The sequence below is a fragment of the Panthera leo genome, chromosome B2, assembly GCF_018350215.1.
Source record: "Panthera leo isolate Ple1 chromosome B2, P.leo_Ple1_pat1.1, whole genome shotgun sequence".
In the NCBI taxonomy this organism is placed as follows: domain Eukaryota; kingdom Metazoa; phylum Chordata; class Mammalia; order Carnivora; family Felidae; genus Panthera; species Panthera leo.
In genome coordinates, this window is record NC_056683.1 from 35707383 (window position 1) to 35727133 (window position 19751).

At 43.5% G+C, this 19751-nt stretch overlaps 1 protein-coding gene and 1 pseudogene across 4 annotated transcripts in view; one reads left to right on the top strand and one right to left on the bottom strand.

The window, feature by feature from the left end:
* The window catches only part of CMTR1 (cap methyltransferase 1), a 54638-nt gene that overhangs the window by 6441 nt on the left and 28446 nt on the right, over positions 1-19751 (top strand). For all 4 annotated transcript variants that reach the window (XR_006202580.1, XM_042938616.1, XM_042938615.1 and 1 more), the window contains 8 exons: positions 5041-5192; positions 6761-6919; positions 9819-9911; positions 11320-11391; positions 12488-12582; positions 12696-12768; positions 17618-17816; positions 18605-18723. Coding sequence is in view for 3 of the 4 variants with exons in the window: in XM_042938616.1 (XP_042794550.1) it covers positions 5041-5192; positions 6761-6919; positions 9819-9911; positions 11320-11391; positions 12488-12582; positions 12696-12768; positions 17618-17816; positions 18605-18723 (962 nt within the window). In the remaining variant the exon portion in view is untranslated. The remainder of the gene's footprint in view (positions 1-5040; positions 5193-6760; positions 6920-9818; positions 9912-11319; positions 11392-12487; positions 12583-12695; positions 12769-17617; positions 17817-18604; positions 18724-19751) is intronic.
* On the bottom strand, positions 1860-2279 carry LOC122219248 (annotated as a pseudogene).

A 19751-nucleotide genomic window follows, 5' to 3' on the forward strand; every position in this document is an offset into this window, starting at 1 on the left:
CTTAAATCATGGCAGGCTAAGAATTGGCTTCAAATACTGCATGAAATAAAAGAAATAAGGCTTATCCAAGACACTTCTTGATCTCACAAATGCCTGGTAAGGTGATATTTTAGCTCCCGTCAACCTCACTCTCAGAACCACGTAGACAGCTGCATGCTAGGTAACGCCTAAGGAAGAGGAACGGAGTGGAAAGGTAATTTGTGCCAGAATCTGGTGCTGGTAGTTTGCACCAGAGTCACCACTGATTTGCCTGATAAGCCTTCCACTCAAATTTGGTTCTCCCTGTCATTTTGGTCCAAGAATGTTACGAAGACAAAAAAGACAAAAGATTTCTCTTTGAGATTTGAGGGTGGTGTGTGCCCTGCATGCCCAGGAATGATATTCATACCATTGATGAGTGACCACAGATAGGTCCTCAAGCAAACCTGAGAGCCTGCAACTCTAACTGGAGCTAGACCAAGGGCACACTCTCCTTTGGTGAGGATACCAGGTTTTCCTAACTTGTCGTAGGTAGGCCTATGAATCCCCAGAGAGCTGGTGAAAGGAGTAGTAACTGATTTAACATTGTAGCTTCTGGTTAGTCAGGACCCTGAATCCCTGGGCTACACAGAAAGAAACTTAAGGGCTGTGCTTAGGGACCTGCCCACATACCACCTCTTTCTGTGTCATTTGGTACAGGTTGAAGGCATGGAAACAATTGAGTAAAGAGAATTTCACCTTTGGAAGCACAATTCTGTAGTATGTGGGCACTGTGCTGTAGAGTGTATCTGTTTCCTCTGTATGTGAGAGAATAGATGAGAAACCCAGGGTTAGTCTTGAGCCACTTGAGAGCTCTTCCTCTTTAGATCTGCTGCCCTCTGAAGATTGGTCTAAAAAGGAACTGGCTTTTTCTCAAGGTGTGGAATGGTACTTTATTTCTTTATAGCTTTATTTATTTATTTATTTTTTAACTCAAATGTATTCTTTTTTTTTTCTTTCTTTTTTTTTTTTTTTTTTGAGAGAGAGAGTGTGTGTGTGCAAGTGAGGGAGGGGCAGAGGCGGGGCTTGGCGGGGAGAGAGAGAGAAAATATCCCACAAGAGGAGGAGAGAGAGAGAGGCAGGACTTTTTTTTTTTTTTTTTTTACCCAAAGCGGGGCTCGTGTTCACCTCAAGCAGGGCTCATGCTCACCCAATGTGGGACTCGAACTCACGAACTGTGAGATCATGACCTGAGCCGAAGTCAGATGCTTAACAACTGAGCCACCCAGCCGCCCTCTAATGAATATATTCTTATTTCTCACACAGAAAATGTAGACAAGTGCAAAACAAAATAAATATAACCTCACCTCACAGTTTCCATGGTTACTCATTGTTCTGGGTCTTTCCTTCTGAGTGGCATTCTCTGGTACTCTGTGACATGTGCTGCATTGGTCTGTGTAAGCAAGTCAGTTCCTTTTTGAGAGAATTGGAGAAACCTTAAGAGGAAAGGGTAGATTTGATAACCTCTCATACAGGACGTTCTCAACCAAAATTTCTCCTTGCTAACTGCTTAGGAACCAGAATGTTGGTTTTAAGTTTATTCTATTTTTTTCAAACATGTTCATAGGACTTTTCTTTATTTTGCAAAATGCTATATCCTTGAAAGAAAAGAAATGCATATTTAGTTATCTGATTTTTATTTATTATTATTAAATTTTTTTTTTCATGGACCAATCTAAGTTATTTATTTAAGCCATCTCCTGCCATAAGCAAAGGGACTCAAGATCAGTGTACCAGTCATCATCTGATACAAGTAAGGAAGGTGGGCTTAAGGTCCTATATACTTTTTTGGTCCTTGTGCTGAGTCATGGTCTAAACCAGTGCTGTGGTCCCCACGGGGCAGTGGTCCAGGTTCTCTTTATTCATCTTCATAGCTAGTGGGAAGTGAATTCATGTGAGAGTTATGGAATAGAGTATGATTACCATCTCCCCACGGAAAGGGCTTGGACCTGATGTGGAAATGGGGGTAGGTGATGAACTCCCAATCTCTCGTGCTCTCCATGAGATGACTTCAGGAAGATGTTCAGCATGCTCACTTCCACACTGGGGAGCCCTACAGAGTGGGTGAGGGCCTTACACGTGCAGGCTGAGCCTTCCTTGCCATGTGTGCCATCTGACATGGACCACCCCAGTTGTGCCCTGGACCAACCCAGTGGCCTAGAAACCTGTACCCAGCTGCTGCCACCATTTTCAACCAGGACCTTAGCTATCTGATTTTTAAACTCTGAGGGTAGAGTTATTACTTTAGGGGAGTGCCCCATTATATATAGCATGGACCTTTTATAGAACTGAACCACTCTGAACCAGAGTGGTTGTCTGATCAATTAAACAATACCAGTGTTTTGTTTTCTGACAGATCTGACACATGTCCTATTTCAGCCTACTGGTGGGAGGGGTGGGGGAATGGGCTTTGTTAATAGTCCAAGGAAGGCCCAATTCTCTGTTAAGGTATAGGCATTTCACACTCATGCTTAAACTTTTTGTTCTTACTTAACCTTTTTTAAAAAAAAGTTTAAAGACTTAATTTAAAAAATTTTTATGGCATTAGGTCATAAAGCAGCTTTTTTAAAAACCATCTTTGTCAGAGTTTTAACGGTAAAACAAAGTTAAATGTACCTAAGTGAGACATGAAGCCATTCTTGGCAATACTGTACATTTTGTCCCCTGGGTATTACTATTTTCAAGTTTTCTCCTCTATATGAAACTATTGAAGGGAAAATTTATGTTGCAATTTCTAGATTACTTTGTACATGTCTCATTCTATAGACAAATGTATTCGTAGTTAATACATTAAGACCATAAATCAAGGCTTAAAATTTTTTTTTAAATTCACTGCAGTGAGTACTTAATTTTTGTTAAATGGAAAGATTCAGTCCAGGTGTTGGAGATGGGATGTGGAGTGTGACACAGTTCTTGCTCTCTGGGAGTGACCCTGTCCTAGTATTTGTGATGAGTGCTGGGCTGATAGTGCTGCTGCTGCTGCTGCTGCTGGGGCCCGGTGGGAGGGAGAATCAGGCCTGGGGTGCTGGAGGAAGGCTTGGCTCTTCTCAAATGTTCACCCTTAGTGAGTTTGTGTTCTCATGGGGAAGTGGGCGGATCAGTGCAGATAGGCTTTAGAATTATGACGTCATTGCAAGTTACGAATACCTGAATAGTAACCATCTTGGGTTTTTGAAGAATTGTTTTACCCGAGTGCCTTTCCTTAACAAGCAGCCAGGCTTTGACTCCGCATCTCTTCTCCGGGACTTCCTTTCTTCCTTAAGAGAATTGTGTCAGTCACTTTCTTTTTCACATTTATTTTAAATTTTAATAGGTAATATATTCACATGGTTCATAAATCAAAAATATAAAAAGATAGTAAGTATAAACTCTAGTGATATAAAATGTAAATCAAATGTCATGTCTTTCACTTGTTCCAAGTAATCATTTTGGCATTCTGTCTCCATGCCTCATCTCCGCATATGTGGATAATCACTTTTATTGGTCTTTTTGTACATCTTTCCTTCCAAAAGCTCTTTGTGCAATTACAAGAAATATAAATATATATTCTTATTTTCTCTTTAGTATAGACTTAGGATGCCATGTGTCATGCATATGGTCTAGCTCTTCTGTTACTCATTTGACAGTATGTCCTGGTGATCTGTTCATTTCAGTACATAGAGCAGAGACTCCCAAGTGTTTTTTTTTTTGATTCTTGGCACCCTCAGTGTTCCCTTAACTTTTTTCACCATGCTCCTAGACCAAAAGAAATAACTAAAAGTTTGTGTTATTAATATTTAGGTCTAAGTAACAAGCATTTCTAGTGTAACAACTAGTACATGTTTGAAAGCATAATACATGTAAACTGGAAAAAAATTTTTTTATTCTTAAATAAGTACAGTTACTTATTAATGAAATGTGTATACCGTTGAGCACTGTACAACATCTCAAGCCTTGGGATGAGATTAGACACCACCACCCTCATTTTCTGTCTTGCATTCTTCCTGGCTTGCAAGTTATACCATTTTCAATGGGAATATGCAGAAATCGATAAGTTTTTGAGATACGGTCCATTTCTAAATTTGGTTGGGTTTGTCTGAGAAACTACCTGAATAAAATTACATCAGGTTGAAATCGCTTTCAATTTAAGAAATTCATGTATCTATAAAAGAAAGGGTAAGAGCCAGACAGACATAGTGAATAGAGTGTGAGTCATCCCACTTTGAGCCAGGATACAGGTAACCGACCACTTCTGGCAGCTGCTAAGGTGGGTCTTATTTGGAGTCCTTTGGTAACGAGGTGGTTGACCATGAAGATAATGGTTTAGCTTATTTAGGCCACCAGCTTCCTCCTGAAGCATTTAGGTGTAGCTCCTCTGCTGTTTGCCTTAGTTGATGCTGCTGCATAAGCACCTTTCCTCTTCCCTGTCCTTCCTTTCTTTTCCCCCTTCCTGTTCTTTTTCCTTCTTCCCACCCTTCTCTTTTCCCTTGCTCTTCTTCTACCTCTTCTCTGGGGCAGTCCTGTAGATCTGCCCTCTTACCTACATGTTTGAAGGACTGTGAAAACAGAGGAAACCAGGAGATTAAGCAATCAGAAACTGTTAGTCCCATGATAAAATTGTTGAAAATGGAGCTAGGTATCAGTGTTTGGAAGTTGATGTTCAAATAATAAACAAATAAAATTTCAATAAATACATTTTATATTTGACAGTGTACTTCCAAACACTGGTTTCATTTAACTTTCATACAACCCCATGAGGTAGGTATTATCATCTCAGTTTTGTGGGGGAGAAATTGAAAGGATGGGAAAGGACACCTGTTATTTCTGAGCTCCCGTCGTGTGTCAAGTACTATTAGGAACTTTGAGTGACTTGCTCACGTTAACATAGTAAGAGGTAGAGAATACGTTTGACCCTGGGTCATTTAATGGACTTTATGTGTGCGATGCATAAACTGAACACTAGTTGAATAAATGAAACCTGGACTTCTAGAGGATACTTCGTGCCATAAGCTCACCTAAACAGTTTCTTTTCTTCTTTTCCAGCATCTACCACGAGCCTAAGTGGGTCCGACAGTGAGACTGAGGGGAAGCAACACAGCTCTGACTCTTTTGACGATGCGTTCAAAGCAGACTCCCTTGTGGAGGGAACTTCTTCTCGCTATTCCATGTATAATAGTGTCTCCCAGAAGCTTATGGTATGTCAGTGCTCGGGTTGGGTTTCTAAAGCTCCACCAGCAGAGTAAGAGAAGGGAAATTGTATTGGTATGAAAAGAAGAAAAGCTAGGGCATGAGTTTTTCCTCTGCTTTTCAGCCACTGAAATTTAGTAGAGAGAGCGTGGCCCCCTTCTTAATAGAACTATCTGTCACATTTGAATCATCCATGGTAAGTGGCTGCACAAGCCTGCTTCTTCTGTCCAGAGCTGGATCACTCTTTAGTCTCCCTAGTAATGAAAGCTTATTGTAAGTACATGTGAACATACTTCCCTACACATAGATGTGTGTGGATGGGTAAAGAGGCTTCATGCTGTGAATTTTTGCTCTAGTGAGTAATCTCAAGAGAAATGACTAAAATCCTGCTCACTCTCAGATGCCTAAAATAAGTGGGAGCAGAACAGTCTTTTATATTATTTCGAAAGAAGGTCCGGTTCTCCTTCCCAATTTCTATACTCCATTGATATATCAGAAGAAGGAAAGCGACCAGGAAGACCTGCTTGCTTTCCTTATCAAACGTTAGTGCACAAAGGTTAGGGAAATTCAAGTTTGCTTTCTGACTAGAAATATTAATATTATAGTTAACCCCTCCATTTTCTTTTGGATTCATTTAAGAGTAAGAACTGCAACTTCTGAAGTCATAGTCCGGATTCTAGTCTGGGGGGCCACAAACTTTGGGGAAGTGGACAGTGGGGAGGTTTGTAGCTCAGTCAGCCTTTTTGACCTGGGGAGAGATTTGTGGCTGCTGTAGGAATTCTGTCCAGTTCTTGAGTTGGTAATGCTCCTTCCAAAGGGAATATAGACCCTCAAGGAGGAACTATGTTTTCTTAGGACTGGAGTTCTTTTATTAGATAAGGGTGCTTGGGTTTGGGATTTGGGTTTCTGATTTTGGGGGCATATAACTGGGCCCAATGCCTCAGGGGATTAGTGTGAGCTTATGGACAATGGTGACATTTAAAAAACATTCCTGTCCAGTATCTTATGGTACCTTCCATACCTCAGTGTTACATGAAGTGATTTTTCAGTTAATATCTTGATTAAGTGGGCTCCTGCAAGCCCTCATTGTCTTTACCTGGTAAGGCTGTTTGAGTGGCTGAGAGTAAGGTAGAGTTGCTGCTTGAAGCATTTCCATTTTAAATTACGTTCTCTTTATCAACTCTACTCTAGAGCTACATTTCAGTTAATCAGACAAATTAGCTGGAAGGGTAGTTGTGCAAATGTCCAATGAGATTTGTTAAGTGCTCTTGGTGCTTTTAATTACAGCTATGAGGTTCCTTCTCATTTTTCCAGCTTCTGGTTGCCCTAGACTTTCACCTCCAGAATAGACAGCCACTGGACCCACAGTTAAACTGCAGTTACTTTTTGTGCTTATTTTCTTCATTAGGCCTTTCTTAAAGGAAAACTTCAGGCCTTACTCAAAAAAAACTCATGTTTTTTCAGAGCTTAGCATAATGTCTGACACGTGATAGGGGCTAAGTAAATGTCTGTTTATAGAAGTGCTCCCTTATTATCTGTTTATTTATTTAAATGCTCTATCTTATTTCTTTTTCAGGCCAAGATGGGCTTCAGGGAAGGTGAAGGATTGGGTAAATACAGCCAGGGTCGGAAGGACATCGTTGAGGCCTCTAATCAAAAAGGTCGAAGAGGCCTGGGTCTGACCCTGCAAGGTTTTGATCAAGAGCTGAATGTGGACTGGCGAGATGAGCCAGAGGTAACTGGTGAGGGGAGGAGGAGACAGGAAAGCCAATTTGTATACGTGGCCTTAAGTAGCCATATTAACAAATTAGAAGTCTCCAGAGGCAGTGGGGATTGGAACTGGTTTTTTTTACATGGACTTGTACTGGGGATGTCCATAATGGAAACAGAAGAGATATACTGAGGGAGATATGATAGGATGTGGGTTTGTTTTCTGTTAAGGACCGGTGGGTAGAAGATGCTGGAAGACAGAGTTTGACTTCACAAAGAGCTTAAAAAAATTGTTTTTAACGTTTATTTTTTGAGAGAGAGAGAGAGACGGAGACAGAGACAGTGAGTGGGGAGGGGCAGAGAGAGAGGGAGACACAGAATCCAAAGCAAGTTCCAGGCTTTGAGCTGTCAGCACAGAGCCCTACGCGGGGCTTGAACTCACAAGCTGTGAGATCATGACCTGAGCCGAAGTCAGATGCTTAATCGACTTGAGCCACCCACGCGCTCCCACAAAGAACTTTAGTAAATAGGTATACTTTTCCACTAGTGGTTAAGGTACCTCATGAGATAGTGAGGTCCCTCTCTCTGCTGAAAGGATTCAGAGGCGCTGAATGAGGACCCGTTTACCCATTGTGTGAGTGACTGGATTAGATGCCCTCTAAGGTCTTGCACCTCTATGGGTTTATGACACCCCATCTCTACCTATGTAGGTGTTTGTTTATACTCCATAAGTTACTGTTTGGTCTGCTTATCTGGTTGGGTACCAGTTGTTCTAACCCCAACTACCAAAAGAGACTCCTGTCCTTTTTCATGGCACAGATGATGTTGAGATTTTATTTTTATTCATTTATTTATGTCCTATCGTATTTCACAGAGGATTTGAAGTAGATGTGATAAAAGCAACTAAAAATAATGATGAAATATTACCATTACGGAGTTGAAACTAGAGAAAATAGAACACAAATGTCTAGTCTTCTACCTAGTTGCTGTAGTTGAGCTTCACACGTGGCTCTGAACTCTGGAGAATTGATATTTTGTCTCCCTGATATTCCAGTTCAGGAAAGAACTCTTGTGAATGCACATGATAAAAGCCTAATAAGGCTTCAGAATAAGACGCTGACAAGTCAGGAGCTAATGGTTTCTGGAGGTGGTCCTGCTGTGTTGCCTTGTAGTTGTGAGGAGACGAGACCAGCAGAATAGCAGATGACACAGTGCAGAATAGGGTAAATATTTGTAATTGGGTGCTAGGTAGAGGTTTTTACCTCAGAAATACTTGGTGCTTTCCATGTCTTCATTTGTATGAAAACCAGTAAAGAGTCTTGATTTGATTCTCTTAGTGGGGCAGAATTAGAACTAACTTAACTCAGAATCTCAAATTTGCCTGTAAGATCTCTGTTTTTAATGGACACAGGCTATTGAAATTCCTTTCTGAGGCAAGGCTGTCCTAATTATCACTTACTGTGATTCAGTTTTTCTCTTAAAAGAGCTGCCCTATTGTTTAAGAGTTTGGCCTATTAGTTGGTGTCCACTTCTTTAAGGTAGATGAGTCTGGGTTGCCTTGGGGTGACTGTCCAATCCTGGAGTCGCTGCAGAGAAAGTGCTTGGTGCCTGCTGCAGCCCAGGAATGTGGAATGCAAGGTTTGACCCTTCGGACAAAGTCCTCTTTGCGGTCCATTTTTGCCCTTAATGTTCGCACTTCTGTGGGGAGATTGAGTCTGCTTCTTTTCTCCAAAAGGACATGCCAAGTGTATGTGAGTTTTCTTCCCCCTAGAGTTTATAATGTATAACCATTTACAAATGGATTTGACCGGGGTGGGGGGAGGAGGGGAAGCCATGATTCACTGCCAGATTCATTGACAAAAGGCTTCAGTAATTTTTCTTTGAAACTTTCTCTCTCTAGTTGATGGTTGGCTTGCTCATGACCTTGCATTGCGTTACCATTTTATGCTTTTCAGAGCATGGAATATTGCCTTTAATCACATTGCTTCAGTTTGCAGTGGTGAGTCTCTTCTCCACACTTGCTTGGGAGGCAGTGTGTAGTGTTGCCACGCAGGTTAGCCACCTGTTTAGGTTTTATAATCCAGTGAATGTAGTCCTGGTTGGACATTAGAATCATTTGGGGACAGCTAAAAATGTACTTAGAACCAGATTCTGCCTCAGACTGATAGAATTATATACTCTGAGGGTGGGGCCTAGCTATCAGTAGTTTTTAAAAGGACCACAGAGGGGTGCCTGGCTGGCTCAGTCAGCGGAGCACGCGACTCTCGATCTTGGGTTGTGAGTTCAAGCCCGACGTGGGGTGAAGAGATTACTTAAAAATAAATAAAATCTTAAAAAAAAAAAAAAAACAGGACTGAAGATATTTCTAATGTATAATGTAATTGAAAAATTAAGAGAATACACCATTGAGGTGCCAGTTTCGGCTTTGGAATGAATAGGTGAAGAATCTTATTTGTTCATAACACTTTGAAAGGCATCAGGAGGTGAAACACATTGCCATTGGGTCTTCCTGGTATAATTACCTTTTCATAGACTTATATCCTATGTGTGCTTCCCTGTGTCCCTACTGCTCTGATTGTAGGCCCCTTGGGTCAAGGACCATGTCTTTTTAACTGCATTCTGAGTACTTAGCCCATAGTATGTATTTTTGAAATAACATTGGAACAAATAAAAGAAACTTTGAAGTTTTGGGAAGTTTCTAGAGATTCAAACTAGAATTGTTGCTGGCCTTCAGAAGTTAAACTTTAGCATCATGACTCTCAATTCTCATGTCTGACCACTGCATTTGGTCTCAGCTTTCTGAAGGGACCCTTCCTAGTCTTGTCTGAGTCCCTTTTGATTGTTTTGGGGGAAACCCTAATGAGTTGGGGCATAGCCCTAAGGGGTTGTTTTACTTGACTTACTTGCCTCTTTTTTGTTTGTAGCCCAGTGCCTGTGAGCAGGTGTCATGGTTTCCAGAATGTACCACTGAAATTCCTGACACTCAGGAAATGAGTGATTGGATGGTTGTGGGAAAGGTAGGATTTCAGGAAAATACACCCTGAATTATTGGCACTTATCTCCTGACTTTTCTCCTTGAGTCTAGTATGTATACTCATAGTTTAAGAAAAATGTAAATCTGCCATTCTGGCAAGAGTAAAGCTGTGTCAAGATGGTGTGTCAAGGGCTTTACAGATATTCCCCTAGGAGATGTGACAAGGTTTTTTTCTCCTAGTCATTTAACTTGCAAGGCAGCACAAAATGCATAACTTCTGTCTTCCTCATGGATGCTTTTTAGAGTAGCTGATTATACATTTGTGTATATTCTGGTCACTGCTGGGCACTGTTCCAGGTAGATGAAAAGACACCGTCCCTGTCCTCAGAAAATAATGAGGGAGTTGTTACAGAGGGAATTTGTTTAATCTCCTTCTGGAAAATTGTAAGAATAAAGTAGATAGCCACCAAATCAGTATGGTCTGGAGAACAGTTCTCAAAGTGTAGGGCCCCCTGGGGATCTCCAGGACCCTTTCAGGGGCTCTGCAGGGTCACAGTTATTTTCATAATGGTACTGGAAAGTTACTTGTCTTTTCACTCATTCTCTCATAAGTGTCCAGTGGAGTCTTCCAGAGGCTGCACCACAACCAATTGAATGTAAATGTAGAGAGGAGAATCTAGCCAGATATTAAGAGATTTGTAAAAATGGAAAATAGTGCCACTCATTAAAAGTTTTTTGGGGAAATATAGTTACTTTTCATAAATATGTTATGTTAACACAATGTATTGCTTTTTTACACTGAATGACATTTTAGCATTTTCTCAGTTTTAATTTCTAATAATGTTGATACGTATATATCCCCCACATAAACAAAAGCTCTTTGGGGTCCTCAGTGATTTTGAAGTGTGTAAAACCTGAGAACACCCAAGTCTGAGCATCGTTGGTTTAGAGGTAGCCTCACTCAGACCTGAGGTTGGATTTGACACCCATGTGAAGGTCTCTTGAACACTTGTCTTCTCTGATGCTACCAGCTCCTACCTGGTGCCTGGTGTCCTGCCTTTGTACTCATCATCGATCAGGAGGCTTCCTGGTTGAAGGAAGAACAGGCTTCTGTCATTTAGGGTGGTCCCCATCCGTCTGCCTCCATGCTCTGGGGGCAGACAGCTTGAACGTTTCCTTCCTGTTTGCTTTTCTCAGCCTCAGCATTCATGAGTCTTATATCCATATGGTGCTCTAGTCAGAGCACCCAGGGGGCTGCTTCATCTCACAGCCATCTGGAGTGTAGCCAGAGGGATTTAAGGTTTTCTCTTTCCCTTCCCCCAGGGATTGATGTTCCTTGGCAGACACTCAAGCCCCTTCTTGCTCTACTCACTTGGAACCCTCGTTTCTCCATTCATTCCCCTAAATGCAGTCACACGTGGTCGTTATTGATTGTTTTCTTCTTTCTATAGAGAAAGATGATTATTGAAGATGAGACAGAGTTTTGTGGGGAAGAGCTGCTTCACAGTGTGTTGCAGTGTAAGGTAAGGCCTGTGGCTAGAGCTGGGGTTGAAAACCTTGTGTGAGGGGATGTTCTGGGCTCTTCCAGTTCTTTTGAATTGGTTGTGGGGCTGAAGTTTAGCTGAGGTTTTTCCTGGAGATCAGATGTGTGTCTTGCTACATTTCTCTGAGATAGTATCCTTTTTCCTGGTTCCCTGCAGTAGTGCGCTGTCCCTGTGGTCAGTAGCCGGGAAAGGATTCACTTAACAACTCAGTGGGTCCGTTCTTTACCATCAGACCTGAATTCAAATCCTTGTTTTTCAGGTTTTTTTTGTTGTGTGACCTTGGGCCAGTTGCTTTAGCTGCTCTGAGTTTGAGTTTCCCCATCTATAAAATGGGGAGAGAATACTTTCCAGGATTGTTATGAGAATTAAATGAAATAATCCACGTGAAGCTCATGACACGCTGGGTGAATGTTAGCCTCTCCTTGATACTTTTGGAGTGATTTTGTGTCAGGAAGTACATTGCCTGGGGCAGAATGAGCCAGGGAACCTCTGAGGAAGAAATGGGTTGGAGAAGAAGTAATACCTCAGACCAGCCTCACTGAACTTATGTTTTTTGCCGGCAGAGGGTTGGGAATATCCTTAAGGTGACTGGAACTCAGGTGAAATGAGGCTTTTTGTTCCCCAGGGAAAAAATTGGGAGAAGGAAGAAGGGGTCTCCGTTGTGCATTAGGTGCCATCAGAAAACACTGGTCTTGGTTTGTTTGCCCTCTCTGAGTGAGCTCAGCATCAGAATTCTGGTCCCTGGAAAGTTGCTGTTGGAGTGGAGAAACAGATTTGCTCTAAGGATTTGTGATGCCAACAGGTGGCTTTCTGCATAACCACAGGTGCCATTTATTAACCACTTACCATGCAGGGATGTGCTTACATTTTCTCTTTTCCACTTAATAGGTGAGATAGTGGAGGGTCAGAGTGATTGGGCAACTTGTCTGGGGTCACACAACCGGTCGTTTCAGAGCTGAGATGCAGCAGTATTCTACCTCCTCAGAGGGCTGAGTTGGGCTCCTCTAGCACTTGAGTCCCCTGTCCCATCCTGGAGGGTGATGCTCACCTCGAGGTTCTGATTGTCTCTGGGCAGAGTGTGTTTGATGTCCTGGATGGGGAGGAGATGCGGCGAGCTCGGACCCGGGCTAATCCCTACGAAATGATCCGTGGAGTCTTCTTCCTAAACAGGTTTGCGGACGTTCCCCTCCCCTGCCCTGATATGTACTGTTGCACATTTCATCTGAGCCTCAGCTTTCCATACATCTGGTGTACTGAGTTGCACTTTTCTGTCTTTGTTGCAGGGCGGCAATGAAGATGGCTAACATGGATTTTGTGTTTGATCGCATGTTTACAAATCCGCGGGACTCTTGTGGGGTGAGAACAAGATTCTGTGTGTGAATTTATAGCTTAAGCTTCAGCGGCCCAGAAATTGCCATTCGTGCAATGCTAAGAGAGTATTCCTGCTATGTGGTAGAGATAGATTTTGCTTGGAGCTCCTCAAAATCCCAGGGATGCTCCACAAGGCAGTTGTGCCTAGGGCTTCAGGCCCAGAGTTCCAGCCCCCAACTCTGCAGATCCTCCTGCCCACCCCAAGTGGAGGAGGGCAGGGCTTGCAGCAGTGGCAAAGGGACATTTCTGGGCAAAGTCGGCAGTTGTGCTACCTACAGGCCTAGGGAGCAGGGAGGTGAGGCTATGAGATAGGGCGTGGGCCCTCCTCCTGCATCCGGTAAACATGTATTTATCCTACTATGTGCCAGGTACCAGGAATATAATTTTAAATGAGATAGATGTGATCCCTTCCCCCGTGGCACTTAGGTTCCGGATGTTCTGGTGGATTTGAGAACTGGTAAGGGTGCAGGGTTGAGATGCTTGTAAAGCCTTTCTGGGCTCATTGGTGTGTGGAGGGCAGCTGCGGCCAGGGAGCTTTAGACTGCTGCCTTCCTACCATGGATGAGGTGGAGTGGTAAGGGTGAGTATGTAGTCCTTACAGTGAGCTTATTTTCCAAATTCAAATTTGTGATATCGTCTGACTTCAGTGCTGCTGCTGGTATGAGAAGGGAGTGCTCTGGCAAATGTGATGTGAGTGTTGAATGAAATGTGGGCATCTGGGTCCTTTCACTGGTCTATTTAAAATCAGTATCACGTCTGAAAATCTAGGCTGTGTTTTTCAGTGAGGGGTCGCGGGGGGCAGGAAGTACAGAACGTCCATCGCAAGTAGTGTCACTTAAGTTCATCCCTTCTTTGGGGCTCGGCTGCCTCATCTCTGGAATTAGTCCTACTAACCTGCCAGAGGGTTGGACCAAAGGCCCTTAAGGTTTGTTCCAGATCTAAGATCTGTGATTTCAGATGTGGCCACTTTCCCTTTCTGCCTTTCTGAACCAGCTTTGCATGGGATCATAATTATTAGATTTTGGCCCTTCTCAAGAAGTGGTAGAGCAGAATGATTTTCTACTTTGCTACATCTCATTTATCTGAACCCAGACACACAATAATTATAGAGAAAGAAAAAAGGAAATTTCATTCTGGCATTTCCTTTAGGGTTTCAAAGCATTTTTTCCCGGTCCTAGAAAGTTAGTTCTCTTTGACAGTGAAGGGTCAGCAGCCAGCTGTTCCCAAACCTGTTTCTGCTTCACATTCTGTCCTTCCAATAGGCCCCATGATTATCCACCTGCTAAAGGAACTTATCTTCCAAGTTTTTTAGTGTTTCAGCTCCACCTCCCTTACTGCTTCCCTCAATGCTGGCAAAACTGGCATGTAGACCCCTCCAGCCTGTAGTCATTTCTCTCTCCCAGGTCTCCCTCCCTGTTTGCCAGGACCAACAGGCAGCACAAAAGGGCTCTTGGAATTAGCATCTTGAGAAAATTAGGTTGATATAATGTTGGTTTAATTTTCTGAGTTCCAAATGATTTCCTTTAAACCCCTGCCTGGCAGAGGAGCTCTGTCAAGCTGATGGGAAGTCACAGCATCATTTTGGGCTTTTGAATGTAAACGCCTCCAGCAGCTGGTATCTGGTTATTGTCTTTTGCTGTCAGGAAAATGAAGTAGGCGCCAGGGTTGTACCATTCAGGTCAAGGGTGGAGATGTTAGTTACATAGGAAAAGGCAACTGTGTTTGTAACGCTTCAGGCAGCTTCTTGACCTGAATTGATTGTTAGTGGCCACGGAGAATTGCCCTTTCTGAGATGTTTCTCTACACTCTGCTATAAAAAGGGATTTTTCTCCAGCCCCTAGTGTTTTCTTCCCTCTTTTCATCTCTGTTTTCCCCTGAGGACCAGAGTGATAGCCAAGCCCAGTAGTCTTGGTGTGTTTTTCAGGCGAGCAGAGACACTCCAGAGCAATCCCCAGCAGAGATGGGAGTGGCTGAAGGTCCAGACACACACTGGGTTTGCTAGAATCTCAGTGGCTCTGGGATCACACAAACTTTAGAATAAGAGCATGGAGAACTTGAAGCTTAGATAGGTGTGAGGAGGTTCGAGGTGGGAAGCAGAGGGGACTGTGAATTTTTTTACTGGGTTTCTGGTTCTGTGGGTTGTGGTAAAAGGAGAAAAGAGACTAGGGAAACAAATTGTAAATATGAATTGGAAGAGATAAGGGAAAGAAGAGAGTTTAAGATTCTTTGGGTATATGCTAGCACGTTATGTGCAGGCTCTGTGTGCCTGGGGGTATTGCTGAGGTAGTAAACATTGTGTAGCCTCAGGAGACAAAAATTGAATGTAGATCTTTAAGTTTCAGTGCTATCTTAGAGGAAATTAGATAGCACTTATAAAGTGCCTACTGAGTGTGGAGTACTGCACTAGGCATTGGAAAAGGAAAAAGATGGGAAAAGACAAGAGTTTTGACTCCAAGGAAGTTGATCAGTTGAATGTTGTGTCATCTTACATTTAGTATTTACAGTTTATAAAGATCTTTGACATATGATACTTTAATCCTACAACAGCCTTGAGAAATTAGTTACATTAATCCCAGTTTACAGTTGAGGGAATGTGAGCTTAGAGGCATAAATCTTATGCTTGCCCTTAACTGCGCAGCCAGTAAGTGGCAGAGGTGAGAACTCCAGCTGTCCTTTCTATGAAAAGACCTTCTGGCCATGACCTGTGAGGTCTTGAAATCACAGATGGAGATCATACTTAAGTGCTCTTTTTGGAGGTGAGATTCTTTCACTGATTCATTTTCCTTCCTCTGCCTGGTCTTCCTTTGGGCCAGTGGCTCACCTGGAGAGCCTAGAGCCTGGGGCTAGGGCATAGCCAGTGATGAGAAACATTGTTTTTCCTCTTTCCAGTGTGTGCAGGCCTTAAACTTGTGACCCCTGCCTCATTACCACTGGGCTGCCTAGAAAATGCTACATAATGTTCTCAGCAAATGCCATTAGGCCTTTTTTGTATGTGTGCAAGTGAATATAATCCAAAAATATGAATAATTGATGGCTCAGAAAGGAAGAATACTGAGGCCGATTGGTGGGAAAGAAGAGAAGGAACTGATACATCTCAGCATGCCTGGGTAGGCTTGTCTTAGGATGATGAAGTTTATTTTTAGCTAAAGTCCAGAGACTTCTTCAACTGTTTTGGTTAAGCAGGATAGCTATCATCAGAGGCTAGGCCCTTTTCGCCCAGAAAGTGACTAGATTGTGAACATTAGTATTTTCCATTTCTTTCTTACAGCTCTTTCCCTGAAAGCTTTCTGATCTTTATCTAGCAGTTACAGAACTCTGGATAAGTACTCAGCCAAGACAAACCTATGGAGAGGGAAGGCTGAGCTGCCTAAGCTCCTTCTAGCTGGATGTTCCTCAGGGTCCTCTAGTTACCTGCTCTAGAGCTCAACCTCTTGTTGTCACCAGTGTGCAGGTGGTATATCCCTTCTGCCTTGGAGCCAGGTCGGAACAAGTAGAATTCACCCTCCAGGGCCAGGTGTGTAAAAGATAAACGCAATATGGGCCAGTGCTGGTTCAGCGTAAATTTCAGATTAAGGGTTAAAAGCTACTGGAGGGTTAAAAACTATAATCCAGCAAAAATTCAAATACTTGTTGTAATTTAGTTATTCCTAAGGTGTGGGTGGGTACCCTGGGGGCTGCCTGGAAGCTCCATGCCAGTGTCTCCTTCCCCCTCTGCCTTGTCAGCCTCCAGCTCTGCACTGCCCCGTACTCCTGGCTAGCAGAGGGGCAAAGGCAGGAGAAGAAGGGAGTGCATAAAAGGAGGAGACTCAAAGCACTGTGATATATTGGACTGGATCTTGGAACAAAACAAGGACTCTAGTGAAATATGAATCAAGTTGAATTTAGTTAATAGCAGTGTACCAGTGTTGGTTTCTTAATTTTGACAGATTTTGTAAGATGCTAACAAAATTGGAATCTGGATGAAGAGTATATGAGAACTCTGTCTTTGCAACTTTTTTGTAAATCTAAAATTATTCCAAGATAAAAAGTTAATTGGAAAAAAATAGGGAGAACCAAGAAGGAAGGGGAGAAGGGAAGCAAAGGCTATGGTTTGGAAAGGTAGGCCCTGTGACCAGGAGGGAGACATGTTAAAGCCTCTCAGACTTTGTTTTTGTTTGTTTTCTTAATGTTTTTTATTTATGGTTGAGAGAGAGAGAGAGAGAGAGAGGCAAAGAGAGAGGGAGACACAATCTGAAGCAGGCTTCAGGCTCTGAGCTGTCAGCACAGAACCCGACACGGGGCTCGAACTCACAAGCTGTGAGATCATGACCTGAGCCGAAGTCAGACACTCAACCGACTAAGCCACCCAGGAACCCTGACCTCTCAGACTTTGGATAGGAAGACCGGAGTCCAGCAGTCAGGCCAACTGGATTCTGATTGAGCTTTGTTGCACACAGGCTATGAACAGGTTGCTTTGTGTCTTGGTGTCTTTTTTCCCTGTCTGTAAGTGGGGGATACAGCATCTGTTCTGCTCAATGGGACTCTTAGAGGCAGGATATGGTAAGAAAAGGACTCAGAAATAAAAACGAATACTCAGATTCCCATTAAGATGTTTTTATTAGGAGTCTGAGCCAGGCCATGTAGTTGAAAGGCATTAGGGGTATCTTGAAGCACGAATGGGCAACTCCAGGGGGTGATGATCACAGAGGATACATATCCTGGGTGTCGTGGCCCTGGCGGGAGTTCTGCACTCCGCTTGCTGAAAGGCTCGTTTTACCCCCCTGCATTCTCCTTCCTGTTGCCCGTTGAGCCAGACTTTTTCCCTTCCTCCCCTGTCCTCCACTTACCTTTGCAGAAACCACTGGTAAAGGACCGGGAAGCTGAGCTTCTGTACTTTGCTGACGTCTGCGCAGGCCCAGGCGGTTTTTCTGAGTATGTGCTGTGGAGGAAGAAGTGGCATGCGAAGGGCTTTGGAATGACTCTGAAGGGCCCAAATGACTTCAAGCTGGAGGACTTCTACTCGGCCTCCAGTGAGCTCTTCGAACCCTACTATGGTAGGAACATGGAGGAGGGTGATGGGCTTTGAGAGAGTCCTCTGTGGGGACTTTAGGTCAGATGCAGTTATTATCTACTTGGCATGCTTTCTTTCCTAGGTCTGTCAGCCTGGGGTTTCCAGTCCTTGTCCTGAAGATCTCCGTTCCCTCTAGACCTTCCCTTTTTACCCCAGGCCTGTAGGATACAGGTTAAACACTCCACTAGGCAAACTCTCATCAAAACCATATTAATTCCCCTTTTCTTCTCTTGTGGTGACAGGAGATAATGAAACTGCCTGATCTCCAGCTGAGAAATGACAGGGTTATTAACAAATACAAACTCCATGCCCATCTCCAGCCTGTGCACGGGGTGTGGAATTCACTGGATAACGGACAGCTCAGCAGCCCCACAGCAGTCCCCTCCACTCTTTCTTGATTGTTGTGATTTGGCAGAAAGTCCCAAGTTCTTTCTTAACAGTTCTTATTTAAAAGTGGATGTTGGTTCCTAAATATAGGTGCTTTAAACACAACTTGAGTCTTGAAGAGGAAGGCCCTCTACTTCAATTGATGACTCTTGGCTGGACAACTCTTTTTGAATTCTGCTTTATCACAACAGGCCCTGTTTTTGCCTCTTGGTCCATCACTGTAAGGCAGCCTTGCAGGATGGATCCTGCATTGAGTTGCTCCTCACAGGGCCTTTTCTCCAGGTCCTTGAGGAGAACCTGTGTTCACAGTCCCAGAGAGCTTGTGTTCCGGCTCCTGGGATCCACAGGGCAGATGAGCTAAATGTGAATCTTGTGTCCTGCCAGGTGAGGGTGGCATCGATGGAGATGGGGATATTACCCGCCCAGAGAACATCACTGCTTTTCGGAATTTTGTCCTGGATAACACAGATCGCAAGGGTGTCCACTTTCTGATGGCTGATGGGGTAGGTGATCTGTTCTCCATAGAGCGATGCTTTAAGGATTTATCATGTTAGAAGCTTGAGAGTTGCTTTTGTTTTGTTTTATTTTACTTGGTCCTTTTGGCTGCCCTAGAAAATGGTAGTTCACTATTCAGATAGTAGGGATATGTGATGCATTTTTTTATTCTTTCTGCACATATTTTCAATGATAACTTTGTCAATGCTGTGATTTTGTGGACACCTTTGCTTAGAGCAAGTGGACCTTCTGAGCTCACTTCTTCGAAGGGCCTCGGTTGGCTGTGAGAAATGGTAGGGGAGAACCATGACTAAGATGGACTACGTAAAACTGACTGGAAAGAACATTTCCATCGTTGGTCACCTGGGTGTGGCTCCTGGTAGAGGCTGTCCTTACATGACCATACCTAAGCCTCTGGATGGGCTGAAGATGACCACATAACCAAAGGCAGTGGCTCAGGGGAATCCACTGGAAGCCCTGTCAGTGACTGGGCTGAAGTGAATATTCAAGGAACCTTGTTCTTCGGGCAGCTGCTTGAGGCACAGAGGGGAGCCCACTGTAGCTTTCTCACCTAGAAATCTGATGCTGCAGGTAGTCTTTTTTGGAGGAAGCCACCACTCACTAAGAGGAAAGACAGAATGTGGCAGTTGCTCCAGGGTCACATGGCTAGAATTGAGAAGAGCCTCTAGAGCTCCTTGGGTGGCCTCTCAAGCAGTAACCATGTGGAAAGGTGAAAGTGTGTAGGATGTCAGCATAGGCTCTGAAGATGCCTTGGCTTTCCACAGCACCGTGCATGGCAGGGAACAGCAGATAGGCTTGGGGGAGAAGAGGGAGGGGCTGCTCCAGCTGAGCAGATGTGAGGGCCTGATAGTGCTTGGGGGGCTGTTGTTGCATTGTGGCAGCTAGAGCACAAACTCAAGGATTGTCTTTCTGTTTGGGCATTGGAGCCTGATGACTTGGGATATTTATTTATTTATTTATTTGACTCTGTGAACAGGCATGCATTTTGAGAAACATCTACAAATCTGGAGGACAT